Raw genomic sequence first — 17,116 nt, forward strand, 5'->3', positions numbered from 1 at the left:
ACATAACAAAACTTGTAAGTGTGACAGATGGAGCAATCTGTATACTGTTACACAGAATAAATAGTGACTTAGAGGGATTAGCTGGGTTTGTAACGTAGGGTTGTACATTACCAACGCCTTCCGATTCATGCTGCGGTTATCTGTTATCAAGCAGAATGCGCCGAACTGAAGCTTGTGCATGTGGTTAAATATCGATGTTTAGTCAATAGAGTTTTTGCACTCATGTTCTTTAATGGGTAAAAACCTATTATATCTTTAGTGTCTGAACGTTTCATTACTAATAATGTTATTTGCTTTACGCCCCTCTAACTACTTTTCGGTCTTCGGAGACGCCGAGGTGCCGGAATTTAGTCCCGCAGAAGTTCTTTTACGTGCCAGTAAATCTACCGACACGAGGCTGACGTATTTGAGCACCTTCAAATACCACCGGACTGAGCCAGGATCGAACCTGCCAAGTTGGGGTCAGAAGGCCAGCGCCTCAACCGTCTGAGTCACTCAGCCCGGCGCGTTTCATTACTATGGTCATTAACATTGTGTGAAGTGCTACTATGCCGTATGTCAACATTATGTTAACATTACCTGGGCTGTTTACTGGGTTAACATAGTCATTTCGGGTGTACCTGGGCTGAGTGACTCAAACGGTTAAGGCGCTGGCCTTCTGACCCCAAGTTGGCAGATTCGATCCTGGCTCAGTCCGTAAGTATTTGAAGGTGCTAAAATACGTCAGCCTCGTGTCGGTAGATTTACTGGCATGTAAAAGAACTACTGCAGGACTAAGTTTCGACACTTCGACGTCTCCGAAGTCCGCAACAAATGTAGTTAGTGGGATGTAAAGTCAATAACATTATTATTTCGGTTGTACTTCCTATTCGTTGGGTGCTGAATTTAAGAAATTGTCCACCACTTCAAAACTAAGGCAACAAATTGTGTTTCACAGTTCTCATGAAAGCGAATAAATCGAGGAATTTCGTACCTTAATTTATTTTGAAACATTAAAAATTATGTTAGAAGTATCATTTTAACAGTTTTATCATGTATTTTCATCTATCCAGCGAAGTGAAATCTAAGAAAAAGCGTTACATGACGAATTGAAATTTCTAAATAATCAGCTTGTTGGTCTCTTTTCTAGTAGAATATATGTGATTCTTGTTGGCGAAGCATTTTCATACGTATAAAAGTGATTTTTCCTATGATGTTACATTTATCATGTTAATTTACCGCCGTTTATATAATATGTACGTGATATTTTCGTGTTAGCCAATACCAGCAATCCGGCTACTTCGTCCGCCATGTTTTCTTTATATTACGGTCTGAGGATTGGAGTTGGTCTTGGTCTGATGTAATTGTAGTTGGTCTTGATCCAGCCTTATGTCACTACTCTCTAATGATCTGGGTGGTTTTGAAGGATCGGTCGCAAACTCGCAATATATATATTACAATTTGTACGTAGAGGAATTGTTACTTGGTTGAATCTAGCAGCAGTTATTATGTTGAGTGTAACGCAGGCCAGCTGTAAACAATGCTAATTCTTGCCGTCTCTGGCAATACTGCGACACGTTACTCAGGAAAGACCTCCACCAAAATTATTTAAAAATAATTACAGCAATGAAAATTGATACCAAAATATCACATTTCAGCCAAGAAATGATACTTTAATGGTATGATGGTATTTTGCACACATTTTTCAAAACACTTAACTTTTGTCACACATTTAATCGACAACAGTGTATAACGTCAATAAGAAGTGCGTGAAGTAGGTAACAGACAATCAACTCAACTTTCGAATGAGATCTCTTTGCGCGAAGTTAGCCTAACAATAGACTAGTCTTATCAGTTGTACGGTTTGATATTTTTCAAACTTTATTTGAACAGTTTTTGATTAACATTTGTTGTATTTTTCTGTGTTATAATCGAGACTTCGGTATCATTTACAGAATATAGCTCTCGTAGTTGCTGAAAAATGAAACCAATTAAAGTTAAAGTTAAGTACGAACCTCTAAGTGGTTGGCAGTTTAGCGCCTCAGCCGTTAAAACACGGAGACAGTCAAATAAAACCTGTTATATTATTTTTTAATAATCTAACAATAATCCCCTTGTTCACATAACTTGACAGTATATCGTATTACTTCTACCAGCTGTAATTAAATTTATATTAAGTTATTCATAGGTTTTACAATTTTATTTGAGAGGCCCGAATTTTTATTTTGGGTCCTTATTACATTCGTTACGTTTTTCACAGCTCGTTCATGCTTCCTAACTTCCTTAAAATGGCAGCCTCCAAGACTCACTGAGGGGCACCCTGTCAGAGCTTGTCTTGATGTGGGAAGATGGATTAATACAGGAAAAGGGAAGATATAAAAGTAGAAGATGAATACAAGTAGTAAAAGACTAGGAAAACATGATAAACACAAAAGGAGAAACAGAACCCAGCAGGCTAATAGTAAAGGAAAATGATAATTTCATTCAAAATTTGAACATTATCATAATCTTAATGCAGAACTACTCCGCCTCACCTGTGGTTGCACTGTTGACATGCGAAACATTCCAGGTGATACACGTTACTCTTGGCTCGCATCACCATTTCAAACGCAGGGATAACTTTGTTGCAGGCAGCACAGTATCCAGTTGTTCCGAACAACCTAGAACATCATCAACTTGTTTAATATTACACACACCACTGGCTGAGTTCTGTACAATAGAAGTAAAATGGAAAATGCACAGTTATAGCCCTTCAGGCAATCAACTCAATGTTGAAAACATTCTAGGGATATAAGCTACGAATTTTGGCTAAAATAAAATATGAGAATATATTCTTTATTTATTCCTAAAAATTACAATTCTTTTCTTAATCATCGTTATTTGGTCGATTAGATTAACAGTTTGCATTTTTTACCACTGCGAACGCTAATGTGAGTCAATACCGAGTTTCAAACATCAATCATTACTGATCTGCATTTAGGGCAGTCGCCCAGGTGGCAGATTACCTATCTGTTGTTTTCCTAGCCTTTTCTTGAACGATTTCAAAGAAATTGGGAAATTATTGAACATCTCCCTTGGTAAGTTATTCCAATCCCTAACTCCCCTTCTTATTAACGAATATTTCCCCAATTTGTCCTCTTGAATTCCAACTTTATCTTCATATTGTGATCTTTCCTTCTTTTAAAGACACCACTCAAACTTATTCGTCTACTAACGTCATTCCACGCCATCTCTCTACTGACAGCTCGGAACATACCACTTAGCCGAGCACCTCGTCTCCTTTCTCCCAAGTCTTTCCAGCCCAAACTTCGCGACGTTCTTGTAACGCTACTCTTTTGTCGGAAATCACTCAGAAGAAATCGAGCTGCTTTTCTTGGATTTTTTTTTCCAGTTCTTGAATCAAATAATCCTAGTGAGGGTCCCACACTGGAACCATACTCTAGTTGGGGTCGTACCAGAGACTTATATGCCCTCTCCTTTACATCCTTACTACAACCCCTAAACACCCTCATAACCATGTGCAGAGATCTGTACCCTTTATTTACAATCCCATTTATGTGATTACCCCAATGAAGATCTTCCTTTTCTTTCATTTAAGGCATTATAGGGCCGATGACCTTTAAACAACAACAATCATCATCACCATCATCATCAATCATAATCATCGAGGCATTATAACTACATAACTACAGGGTATTGAAGCAAGGAACACATTACAGGAAGAATTACGTAAATACGTTATTATGGCTAGGATTTGAATGAAAAAGAAAATGAGTAAAGAAACCAGCGATTTTAGCCTGTTTTTCCGGAACTGCATCTAAGCAGACTGATATGTAATAGCAAATTCTAGCTCGGGAAAGAAAGCAACTACCTCACTCCTCATTTCCCTAGTACGCCTCTTCAGTGCTGCCTAGGCCATCGATGACAGGCTATGTTGAGGATGTAACCAGCCTTCCGGCTGAATACTTATCACATACATACATTTCATTTACCACTTAGTTTGGTGATGGTGATACTAATTTTAACACTAATCAGTCCGAGCAAATGGCTGTGCGGTTTGAGTCACTTAGCTTAGGAGATACAGTTTCCCATTTTCACACCAGGAGAATGCTAGGGCTGTACCTTAAGGCCACGGCTACTTCCTTCGCACTCCTATCTGTGTCGGTGAGACGTTAAGCACATTGAAAAAAATGGAACACTAATCAGAAATGGAAAATGAAGGTATCAGCAAAAGAGAAGGGCCACGAAAGGCATCGCAGTCCTAATACCGTCAGGGCGGAAGAGAACAAGAGTTGACCAAGAGAGGTCGGACGGCAAAGATGAAAGCGAGGTGCCTCACAGAAGGAAGTTGAGGCAATGTAGACTCAGCTAGGGGAGCTGTGGTTGCCGGCTACTGAGTCTCACATAAACACAGGCTAAATTAGGTTGATGTAATAATAAAAAGAAGAATTAAAATCATTATCGTATGGCCTGAGCCACAGTGTGCACAACAAGGCTGCGTGCGTGTCAGTTTCGACGTTGCGTTTCACTCCACCAGATTTTCTTTTTTTCTTTTTTTCTTTTCTTTTCTTTTTTTTTTTTTTTTTTTTTTTTTTTACAATTTGATTCGCTTTATGCCGAAAGGGCCTCAGTCCACATTTTACGAAAACGACATTTTTATATAGGCGTTTTGAACATTTCTAAATGCATGTATTCATGCTGGAAAGATTTCAGTCCGGCTTCATGGTAGTCGGTAAACGAGGGGTCGATCAGCACTATTCAGGGTGAAAGGCCCTCCGTCACAGACTCTAGCCTCTTCCCCATAAAGCTAAGGTGCTGCTATCTATAGGTCATGTTTGCAGAAGGGGCCTCAGTCCAGAGACTTAGAAAAGTTGAGAGCTTACAATAATCAATCATTGTAACTCTAAAACATATTTATTGTATTTGATTAACATTTTACAATTCATGATTGTGTTAATCTTGACATTTTTGTTATATTTTCAGTTTTGTTTGTTTTGTTTGTGATTTGTGCAGAGAGACCTCAGTCCAGTGACATTTACAACCTCAAATTGGAAAATGACGTAGCTGAACATCGACATGTTCTTACATGAGCTGTAACCTACCTACTGCACTTGTTTTAAATGTTATTCCGGTGATATATTATTCAAAGATATAATTTTTATGTTTTCCCGAAAAAGTGCTAATTTGGACTTACGCCTTTTCTGCATGAAACCATTCATTTGCTTTGCGTCACACCGACACCGATAGGTCTTAAGGCGACGATGGAATAGGAAAGGTCTAGCAGTGGGAAGGTTCGGCCGTGGCCTTAATTATATTACACCCCCAGCATTCGCCTGGTGTGAAAATGGGAAACCACGGAAAACCATTTTCAGAACTGCTGACAGTGGAGTTCGAAGCCACTATCTTCCGGACGCAAGCTCGCATCTGCGCACCCTTAATCGCACGCCCAACTCACCCGGTCTACCAGATAGTAGAGAAACGGATCCATGTTGGACGATATGAGGCAGAGTTTTAATTAATTGTGTTGGGTGTCGCCATGCCGGCCCCGCAGTGTAGGAGTAGGGTGCCTGTCTTATACCCGGAGGTCCCGGGTTCGATTCCCGGCAAGGTCAGGGATTTTTGCCTGGATCTGAGGGCTGGTTCACTCAGCCTACGTCGTTACAATTGAGGAGCCATCTGACGATGAGATTGCGGCCCCGGTATGGAAAGCCAAGAAAAACGGCCGAGAGGATTCGTCGTGCTGACCACACGACACCTTTTAATCTGCAGGCCTTCGGGCTGAGCAACGGTCGCTTGGTAGGCCATGGCCTTTCAGGGCTGTTGCGCCATGGAGTTTGGTTTGGATTTTGGGTGTTGCCAGAGATCTTTTACATGCCGACATCGTATGGCATGGAGAATCAATCAATCAATCAATCAATCAATCAATCAATCAATCAATCAATCAATCAATCAATCAATCTTTAGGACCATCTCCCACTCGGTAGATTCCCCGTCAATTACTTACATAGTCTTTTCTTAAACGATTTCAAAGAACTTTGAAATTTATCGAACATTTCCCTTGACAAATTATTTCCAGCCCCTAATTCCTCTTCTTACAATTAAATATTTGCCCCGATTTGTCCTCTTGAATTACAAATTTACTTTCATATTATGATCTTTCCTATTTTTTAGAAACACCACACCATTCAATCTCATTAGTCACATTATTATTATTATTATTATTATTATTATTATTATTATTATTATTATTATTATTATTATTATTATTGCACCGGAAGGTACACCTCAACGCCGCGCATTCAAAATAAGCGCCTTAATGGACTCCTCTATCGGTTAAAAGGTGAAGTTGATACTACACGAACTTGGAACTTAGAAGATGTCACCACTGAAATATTAAGTAATTGTTTTGTTGTGAAGTTTCCTAAACTGACTGAATTTCTCTTTATTTTGTTTTGATATACACTGACTGGCAGAGCAAATGCAACACCAAGAAGGAGTGGTCAGAACTTTATGCCAATTGCAGGGTAGACTGACGTCACTGAGGTATGCTCATGATGTGAAATGCGCCGCTGTGCTGCGCACGTAGCGAACGATAAATGGGACACGGCGTTGGCGAATGGCCCACTTCGTACCGTGATTTCTCAGCCGACAGTCATTGTAGAACGTGTTGTCGTGCGCCACAGGACACGTGTATAGCTAAGAATGCCAGGCCGCCGTCAACGGAGGCATTTCCAGCAGACAGACGACTTTACGAGGGGTATGGTGATCGGGCTGAGAAGGGCAGGTTGGTCGCTTCGTCAAATCGCAGCCGATACCCATAGGGATGTGTCCACGGTGCAGCGCCTGTGGCGAAGATGGTTGGCGCAGGGACATGTGGCACGTGCGAGGGGTCCAGGCGCAGCCCGAGTCACGTCAGCACGCGAGGATCGGCGCATCCGCCGCCAAGCGGTGGCAGCCCCGCACGCCACGTCAACCGCCATTCTTCAGCATGTGCAAGACACCCTGGCTGTTCCAATATCGACCAGAACAATTTCCCGTCGATTGGTTGAAGGAGGCCTGCACTCCCGGCGTCCGCTCAGAAGACTACCATTGACTCCACAGCATAGACGTGCACGCCTGGCATGGTGCCGGGCTAGAGCGACTTGGATGAGGGAATGGCGGAACGTCGTGTTCTCCGATGAGTCACGCTTCTGTTCTGTCAGTGATAGTCACCGCAGACGAGTGTGGCGTCGGCGTGGAGAAAGGTCAAATCCGGCAGTAACTGTGGAGCGCCCTACCGCTAGACAACGCGGCATCATGGTTTGGGGTGCTATTGCGTATGATTCCACGTCACCTCTAGTGCGTATTCAAGGCACGTTAAATGCCCACCGCTACGTGCAGCATGTGCTGCGGCCGGTGGCACTCCCGTACCTTCAGGGGCTGCCCAATGCTCTGTTTCAGCAGGATAATGCCCGCCCACACACTGCTCGCATCTCCCAACAGGCAGATGCTTCCGTGGCCAGCGTACTCTCCGGATCTCTCACCAATCGAACACGTGTGGGATCTCATTGGACGCCGTTTGCAAACTCTGCCCCAGCCTCGTACGAACGACCAACTGTGGCAAATGGTTCACAGAGAATGGAGAACCATCCCTCAGGACACCATCCGCACTCTTATTGACTCTGTACCTCGACGTGTTTCTGCGTACATCGCCGCTCGCGGTGGTCCTACATCCTACTGAGTCGATGCCGTGCGCATTGTGTAACCTGCATATCGGTTTGAAATAAACATCAATTATTCGTCCGTGCCGTCTCTGTTTTTCCCCCAACTTTCATCCCTTTCGAACCACTCCTTCTTGGTGTTGCATTTGCTCTGTCAGTCAGTGTACATCAAGAAGTTTGGACATTTTTCTACAGATGACACTACTAAAAATTATGATCATGCACTCTGGTGCAAAGTGAAAGAACTTATAATTTAAAGAAGCTTTGTATTTCTAGGTTGTCCATAACTGATCTCTGTTCATTTATTTTTGGATTGGCAACACTTCCTTTTCATTCCGCCCGTTTTGAATCGGACCAATCAAAAATTTTGGTAATTAATTTTCAACCAATCCCGCATTTCTTGTTCACCTTGTGTTAACCAATAAAAATTAAGAGGGTGTGTCCTGATTAGTCTTGAATGATCTCGAACCTTCCCTGAGGGTTTATAAACTGCGGCTTTTCAAGTTTCCTTGCCAATTGATCTCCGTCTTGATAAGTGTGTGTGTGTGTGTTAGGCAGGAGGCGGGGCCGCCTCTTTCTTCGCTCAGCAGAACATCTATAAGGTAATGGCTACACAAAATCTTTCTTTCTTGCTAACCCCGCAGTTTTATTCGAGGGGAAGGTCAGAATCTTTAATTATGTAACCATACTTTTCTAAAATGTAACGTTTCTTTCGGATAATGTAAAAACTTCATAAAATCTTTAATTGTAAATCGGGGATAGAGAGTAAGTTACCCTCTCGAGCTCCCCTTCATCTTGATTTGAGGTGTATGCGATTTAGCAACCTTTTGTAATGTATTACAGTTATTTCCAAACGAGCCACCTCAGTAGTGTGCGAATAGCCCCAGTTTCATCGGCCGAGAGCCCTGTACGATGGTATATTTCATTATCTGGAGTGCAGGGTACGTCTCCATTCATTTTGTGTTTGGGCCAGTCATCTAACCTGTTATTTTTTCGCAAAGGCCCTGTAGGTTGGGTACTAGATACCCCTGTGTAGAAACCAGTTCAATTTGTAAATTGTGGCTTGAGAGGCCAAATATTGTATATCTTGAGGTAATGTTGCCTTATGTAGGCTTGGAAAACTGAGAGCCTGTTAGCACTTTTTCAAAGTTTTGTAACGGTAAAGTGTGCCTCTGGGAGGCTAGATATTGTGATTTAGGAAGCAAGTGCTCTTGAACTAGGGGATTTCTGCCCTTAACTAAATAATACCACTTCCATTTGTAAAATTCTAAAACTAGGGCCTCGAAGCCCAGAATCTGTAAAATCACTAATCTTGGACTTTCCTAGTTTTGTTTAAGATTGCTTTTGTACCTGACATGATGTTATTTTGTTGAGTTTTTTTTTTGAAGAAATATAACCTTCAGTTCAAGTTTTAAATTAATTTTGATATTGTCGATAGACCCATTCACCCCGCACCTTCTTTAACCTCTTTCTGCTCCACGGGTAACCCCGTAACAATTATTATTATTATTATTATTATTATTATTATTATTATTATTATTATTATTACCTTACTACATGCCCCTAAATACTTACACAACCTTATGAAGATATGTCACCTCTAAACTTCGTGTCGAAAGGACATTTTGACGCCCTTCAAAAATTTAACCTACCGGGTGAGTTGGCCTTGCGGTTAGGGGCGCGCAGCTATGAGCTTGTATTCGGGAGATACTGGGTTCGAGCCTCACTGTCGGCTGCCCTGAAGATGTTTTTCCGTGGTTTCCCATTTTCACACCAGGCGAATGCTGGGGATGTAACATAATGAAGGCCTTGGCCGATTCCTTCCCACTCCTAGACCTTTCCTATCCCACCGTCGCTATAAGACCTATCTGTGTCGGTGCGACGTAAAGCAACTTGTATAAAAAGAAAAAAAATCAACCACCTCTGCCGGGTTTGAACCCGCAACCTTGCTGCTGGAGGCCGACACTCTACGGACTGTTTCCTCCTACTCTAGGCTGTGATGTTTGCAATACATGGACATTCAGTTCAGATAACAAACCATCACTAGTTTATCGTTGGCACAATATTTCTTTTAAAAGTGTCAGCTAGCGTTTATTGCATTGAAGTTCATTATAATCCAATGAATGAGATGATAGACCATAAGATATCGATTGTTCCCGTAGGTATATTAACTGACAACCGTGTCAAACTAGCAGCTGAGTTTCGTTTTGCCGTATGCACTGTATTTCGACCCACTCCGTTGATTCAACCCAGTTAATTAGCCAGCAGTGTTTGAATTATTGTCTCGTTTAATTTCCTTCTCCAAAACGATTGTATCTCCCCAACAAAACGGGCCCTCTGTACTGTTTTATCAGTAAATGAAATCTTTGCAATCATTGGGTCATTCAGCATCAAAAGGTTTGTTCTGGGAATGGGATTATTACAGAGCTCAACTATACGAATATGGTAACAGAACAAACATTTATAGCCATCCGTTCAAAATGACGATAACGCAATTGTTTATAATAATGATGATAATGTTATAATATGGGCTACTTTTACACAAGCCTCCTATCCTTAGGCCAGGTTTCATCAAGGTTAAATATACTCTAAGCCTAGGTTTGTTAACTTTGGATTAATATTTTAACTCTCGCATTTGACCGAGGTCTTTCGGCAGTGGGTTAACTATCACCATATTAACCCTCGCCAGAAACAGCTACCTTACCGGTCAAGGAGGCTGTAACTGAGAATTAGAGGTTATCAAAATACTTCTTGTGCTATTCTCTTGTCTTTTTTTTCGCTTGGTAACGTATTTTGTTTTCTTCCAGAGTTCCGTGGTAGCCGGAATTATTCTTCTATAATAAGCCTGAGAGCAATGATAAAAATTGAAGAGGTTCGGAAGAGAAACTGAAGCACAAATAAAACATTACTCGCGGACTTAGTCACTAAGTATCAAATCATTATAGAATGCAAGAAGAACGACAGTGTGTAAAAGTAAAAGAGCCGCACTTAAAGAAATTACAGGACAATTTAATACCATTGCCCACTTGACAGTTCGAACTAGCAAACAACTTAACCCCCATCCTCACCCCAATGGCGCAAGAGCCCCGAAGGGCCATGGCCTACCAAGCAACCGCTGTTCACCCTGAAGGCCTGCAGATTATGAGGTGTCGCGTGGTCAGCACGACGAATCCTCTCGGCCGTTATTCTTCATTTCCTAGACTGGGGACGCCATCTCACCGTCAGATAGCTCCTCAATTGTAATTACGCTGGCTGAGTGGACCACTTCTACAAAAATATTAATGCTATAGCTGCAGACTTTAGAGACCATTCTGTTGACGGTGGCTTTTGATACCCCGTCGTTGTCTCCGACCATTACCATGTATGAAACGACCCTATGGCGTAAAATGTTAATGCAGTCATTACCTCTAGTATAGAAAAGGGAGGTTTGTTCCTGTCTGTTATGTATTCTAAACTCTAGTGAATTTCATTGAGGACGTTACTGACGCCGATTTTCGACAGTTTCTTTAGAAATTTTTCTTCTGATAGATTTTTCAAAATAGCTCCTCCTAATAAGTCCACTTCTGTTAGGAACACCACACCTTTTCACTGCCAAGTTTTGATGACCAGGCGAGCCCTCTGGGCCGGTATTTTTTTAAAGGAATTTATAGAATGCATATCGTCTCCTTAGCCCCGCAGCCCAATACGGGGTCGGGAATGAAGTGAGATTATATTTTACACCATATTTTTACGACCGGATGCCCTTCCTGATGCAAGATAATAAAATTAATATGTAATGAATGGTGGTGAATGATACTGGGTAAGTAAGTGTAAGTAATCGGCTGTGGTTTATGAATAGGAACTGTCCCGACATTTGTTTGGGAATGCAAAAAGGAAACCACAAAAAAAAAAAAAAAAAAAAAAAATCATCCTCCAGACAGCTGACGCTGGGGTTCGAACCCACTCGCCTGCCGAGTGCAGAGCTTGTCTCCATAGCCGTAGCATGTTAATACGCGTGGCTACTCTGTTCGGTGATACTATTACTGGAATATAATATAAAATTGTTGATCCAAGAACTGGTGTTATAACAATCATTTACATTTGGGGAAGAAATAATTTATCTGAGGAAGGGGTGACAATTCCACATGAGATTCATCATTACTACTTTGTCTCACACTTTCCTGTAGTTCAATGTCGCCAATTAGATATTCTCCATCTTCATTATCAAAATATAGCTCTCCAGAATTACTATTTATGAGGAAACATTCAATTTCTTCGTCAACAAGAGGTGAATGTATACTTCAAGACGCCATGATGACTACACGTTAGCGGGAAAGATGTTCCACTCCAACTAAGCTGAAATAACACCAGATTGCTTTCAAAACCAAAGCCTGCCGGGCTGAGTGGCTCAGACGGTTAAGGCGCAGGCCTTCTGACCCCAACTTGGCAGGTTCGATCCTGGCTCAGTCCGGTGGTATTTGAAGGTGCTCAAATACGACAGCCTCGTGTCGGTAGATTTACTGGCACGTAAAAGAACTCCTGCGGGACTAAATTCCGGCACCTCGGCGTCTCCGAAGACCGTAAAAGTAGTTAGTGGGACGTAAAACAAATAACATTATTATTATTATTATTAAACCAAAGCCTAAAAGACGCGAAATAGAGTGGTATATCTGCCGTACAGAACTTCTTTCAGCATTTCCGCATGACACTATATCGTATTCATTTGTGAGATCGGTGAAGTACACACTGCACCAAAACGTATATATACGGGTTTGGCAGTGAATGGGTATTGACATATCTAAATAAAGGAACTCTGCATCCAACGCGTGATTTCACAACAGCCATTTTGCTTTAATCCTCGATAACAGTTTAACCCAGGTGAACAGAAGGGTTAACTTAACTCCGACCTTAACCTACAGTTAAAACTAACCTTCTTTGATAAAACAGAATCATAGTCAAAATCAGAGTTAAAACAGTGTAACATGGGGTTAAGGTTTAATTAAGCCTCGTTGAAAGAAAGAAGAAAGAAAACAACAACAAGAAAGGACCGAGTTTTGGGAAGACAAGAAGAAGAGGAAGAAGAAAACGTCAGGCTCATTAAATAAAAGGCCAACCATTTCAATAGGTCAAGTAGAAAAGGCACCTCATATGAAAAATGGTTGATTACCATCAAGAAGGAACCTACAAGAAATGAACATCATGGAACAAGACATCCACGTCAGAATCATATTCAGAAACAAGATAAAGTAATTTAGGGTTTCCAAGAACAAGCAACAGAAATGAATGAAATCATGATTATTTACGTGTTTCATAATTGGCCAAGAAAAGAAAAGAATATTAATCAAACCAAACCCTATGGCACAACAGCTCCAAAAGGCCATGGCCGACAAAGTGACCGCTGCTCAGCCTGAAGGTCTGCAGATTACGAGGTGTTGTGTGGTCAGCGCAACGAATCCTCTCGTTCGTATTCTTGGCTTTCTAGACCGGAGCCGCTGTCTCACCATCAGATGGCTCCTCAACTGTAATCACGTAGCCCTCAGACCCAGGTAAAAATCCCTGACCTGGCCGGGAATCGAATCCGAGGCTTCCGGTTAAGAGGCAGGCATGTTACCCCCTACTTCGCGGAGCCGGAATAATAATAATAATAATAATAATAATAATAATAATAATAATGAAAAATAAATATCCACAGCCTGTCTCCAGTCATTCGACCTGGTCAGGAATGGAATAAATGAAGCCCCATCTAGCGGCGAGGACAGGAATTGTGCCGGCTGCCGAAGCCTGTCACACTCCTCTGGGGCAATGATTAATGAATGAGAAATGAAATGAAATGATACTGGAGAGTGTTGCTGGAATGAAATATGACAGGGAAAACCGGAGTACCCTGAGAAAAACCTGCCCCTCCTCCGTTTTGTCCAACACAAATCTCACATGGAGTGACCGCGATTTGAAGCACGGAAACCAGCGGTGAGAGGCCGGCGCGCTGCCGCCTGGGCTACGGAGGCATTCAATAATAATAATAATAATAATAATAATAATAATAATAATAATAATAATAATAATAATAATAATAATAATATAATAATTAGAGGTGGAAAATTTTCTCTGATCCACGGGTACAATATACCTACCTAAATACAGAGCTAGTGAGTGTATTAATGAAAGAAAGTGCGATCGGTCATCCGAGTGAACAGGTAGATCTGGGATGCACTGACGAAGCCAGAATATGCATTTAAATTAGGCAATCTAAAGGTTGGTGCGCTCGACACGACATGATTCATTCATCAGTGACCCGTGATAAGCAGCAGCACGCAATACGTCCCACTTGAAACTCGGAGGCGGGGCGATTTTCAAGATATAGCTGGGAATTAGCTGACTGTCAAGATGCAGATGGCTAGAACACAACGCGAACATAACTGAGCAGTGAGGTTAAACTAGTTCTTCAAATTCTTCCTACGGTATTTGCAGGCTGTTACGAGGAATAAGTATACCATCCAAATTTTTGTTTGCCTTCAATCTATCCATTTTAGATACCAAAAACTGAAGAAGAAAAGAGAAACAAGTGATCATTTTTAAGCCCCATAATCGTGGTTCCGCGCTGATTGCAATGGTAGTGTTGAAGGTTATTAGAAGTCCGAACTGCTAACAGAAGTCTGCTAGAAGTTTCGGGACGAAGTCTCTCGCTCCAGTAATCAAATCAGTGACTGATATATCTGTAAAGTGATCCTTTTCTTTGAAATATTCAACAGCAGGTTATTTTTCTTCCCTGCATTAACTTGATCGGGTTGATTGACGTTAATCTCGAACCTTATAGTAGGGTTTATATTGTATGTTTGTAAAGAACTGGCTTGGAGACGATGACATATATATTCGGCGATGACTGTCGTCATAGGAGAGACCACGAACTTCGTGGTCAACGTTGAATCCCTTATCCTTCACAGCATTAGCGATGTCTGATCTGGCAGTATGATGGCGCTAGTTATGGCAGAGTTCACCGTGAGGACGGACTCCCAGGACATAAGCAAATCTTTAGAACTTTCTGTAGCAATGCCGACAGAGGCTGCTGCCCTGAGATCTCTTTACTATACTTCGTACAAATCAAGGAAGCTAATGGTACCTTTTACTATATTCAACATGTCTTTCTGTTGTTCCTCAATCCGTAGACTAGCGAGCAGCGATTCTTCTTGTATACTCCTCCATATTTTTGTTACTTGTTTCATTCTAACACAGGGTTCTACATTTTCTCTCCTAAGGCAGAGAAAATATTTCCACCCCTTATTTCGATATGAATCTACCACCCATATCTTACAGCTATACATAGCTGAATGACTCCTAGAGTAAACGATACCAGTCGTGTATTTATTTATCCGATACCCGCGTACGCGTTACAAGATTTGAATTTTCACGACTGCATTGGTAAGAGCATACGGCGCGAAATCGGAAGATTGTGGGTAAGAATCCTATTGATGTACGGTTGGAAATGTACTTAACATTCTTTCAATATGTAGTGAACATGACCTACTACGCTGAAAATGATTTGTCTTATATTATTTCCTAAAATCCGAATAATGTTTTGTTGTGTATCAGCTATGTGTATTGTGTTTGCTGGATACACACAAAAACAAGGGATTCAATTGTTCGAACACAATCTAAGGGTGCCAGAGTTAACTCGGAAGTGAAACACATTTTCCACAGCCCCAACCACGAGAACTCAGCGAATTAGAGTAGGTGAAGCGTTACGTGATCCTGTAATCATGAATATTAAAATATTCAATGGTTTTAGTTCATTTCTTTTTTTTTTTTTGAATACCACTTTGGCTTTGGCAATTCTTCAGTTGTGTTTCGTCCGTTTTAGTTTTCAGCATGAGTAACATTAAAATGTGCAAAATTTTCTTCTACAGTTGTCACTACGCTCGGAAGCTGAGGAAAAATCCTTTCTTTTCTCGAGTGTCCGAAGACTATGGTGGGCGTTATTTGTCCCTTTTTTCCCCTTTTCGGCGTTTCATGGCTAATAGGTCCTTTTTAAAGCATTTTTAGGTCTAAAATTCTTTCAACTTGACCTTCTTTATTTCGTCAACGGCCGTAGCCGTGTTTAAACACCGGGTCCCGCGAGATCTCCGCAGTTAAGCAACATAGGGCGTGATCAAGATTTGGATGGGTTACCACGCGCTGTTGGTAGGGGGTAAGGGAATGGAGGAGCGGAAAGGAACTGGCCACCCTACCGTATGTAAACTCCGCCTCAGGCACACCTCTGCGGAGGTTCGGATCTGCCTTCGGACAGAATACACCCTTACATTTTACCTTCTTTCAATTACATTTGTAGTGCCCATTCTCAATTCGAATTATCATTAGTTCATCCATCACCTATTAAACATCTTTCTTGTAGTGAGAGAGAATATGAAATGAAAAATGAGAAACTACTAGAGAAGTATCAAATTATGTGCACGATAAGTGAAATACTGAAAGGAGGAAATGTTGATGTGAGAGTTTTTGAAAAGGAAGATCTCACTTGCTTCAAGCACGAACCCTTAATATCCATTGATGTGAAGCGAAGATTCGCGATGTTTTACAACTTGCTGTTTGAAAACCGACGATCCTTTACGCCTAAGAACCTAGATATGACGATTATGATATGTTGCAAAGACAACCGAGGTAAGGTTTCCGAATTCCAATTCCTGTAACCCTGGTGTGGTTAAGCCAAATATAATTCCAGTTATGCTAATTTTAATTTCTCTTTCCAGGATGTCCATTACGAGTTCGCTGAATTCATTCTAGATGAAAAAACAAAAACATTCTATTCTCAAATTATGTTAATCTAAAAATGTTTGAAAGAAGAAGTTTTAGCACTGTATGTTGCATACCACCAGAATTTTGCATTAAAAATAATATTCCTTCAATAAATATGTGATTAAATCTAAAATTATGAATGGATTTGGATAGCATTTTACGTCCTTCTTGCCAGCTTTTAGTTCTTTTTTGTATTTTTGCATGTCATTTTAGGCAATTTATAGGTCTTCAACTTCCGATCCCTAATTATCACTTATATATTCACTTCCTTGGTTCCTCTCTCGTTGTCAGTCTCGGCCCAGTCTTATGATGTCGAAGGACATGTATTCGCCGCAAAGTGCATTGCGAGTACAGAACAACCCCCAGTGCATGGGACCTTTAGTACTGATGTAAGAGTAGACTAGTTGAAGAAAGGTTTTACCTGAGGTAGTCCCGCTTGCAGAGGATGAGGTTGGCCTTGGTGTAGAGCGTGGAGCCCACCTCACCCAGTCGGCAGTCGCAGCAGCCGCACTTGAGGCAGTCCTCGTGCCAGAACATGTCCAGGGCCTGCGCACATAAGACACAGTAACTAGTTAAATATTTCCATGTTTAATATGAAATACAAATGTCTGGTAGCGTTTCTGTACTTCCTAAAATGACTATTTTGTCATTGTGACCTTTTCCACCCCACA

General features: G+C 41.3%; 1 protein-coding gene across 2 annotated transcripts in view; it reads right to left on the reverse strand.

Moving 5' to 3' along the window:
• Positions 1–17,116, reverse strand: part of LOC136867475 (LIM domain transcription factor LMO4.2) — a 1,054,153-nt gene that overhangs the window by 19,476 nt on the left and 1,017,561 nt on the right. For both annotated transcript variants that reach the window (XM_067144684.2, XM_067144683.2), the window contains 2 exons: positions 16,867–16,991; positions 2,514–2,639 (listed from right to left, as the gene is read on the reverse strand). In XM_067144684.2, coding sequence (XP_067000785.1) covers positions 2,514–2,639; positions 16,867–16,991 — 251 coding nt within the window. The remainder of the gene's footprint in view (positions 1–2,513; positions 2,640–16,866; positions 16,992–17,116) is intronic.

Source organism: Anabrus simplex, chromosome 3, assembly GCF_040414725.1.
Source record: "Anabrus simplex isolate iqAnaSimp1 chromosome 3, ASM4041472v1, whole genome shotgun sequence".
In the NCBI taxonomy this organism is placed as follows: Eukaryota; Metazoa; Arthropoda; class Insecta; order Orthoptera; family Tettigoniidae; genus Anabrus; species Anabrus simplex.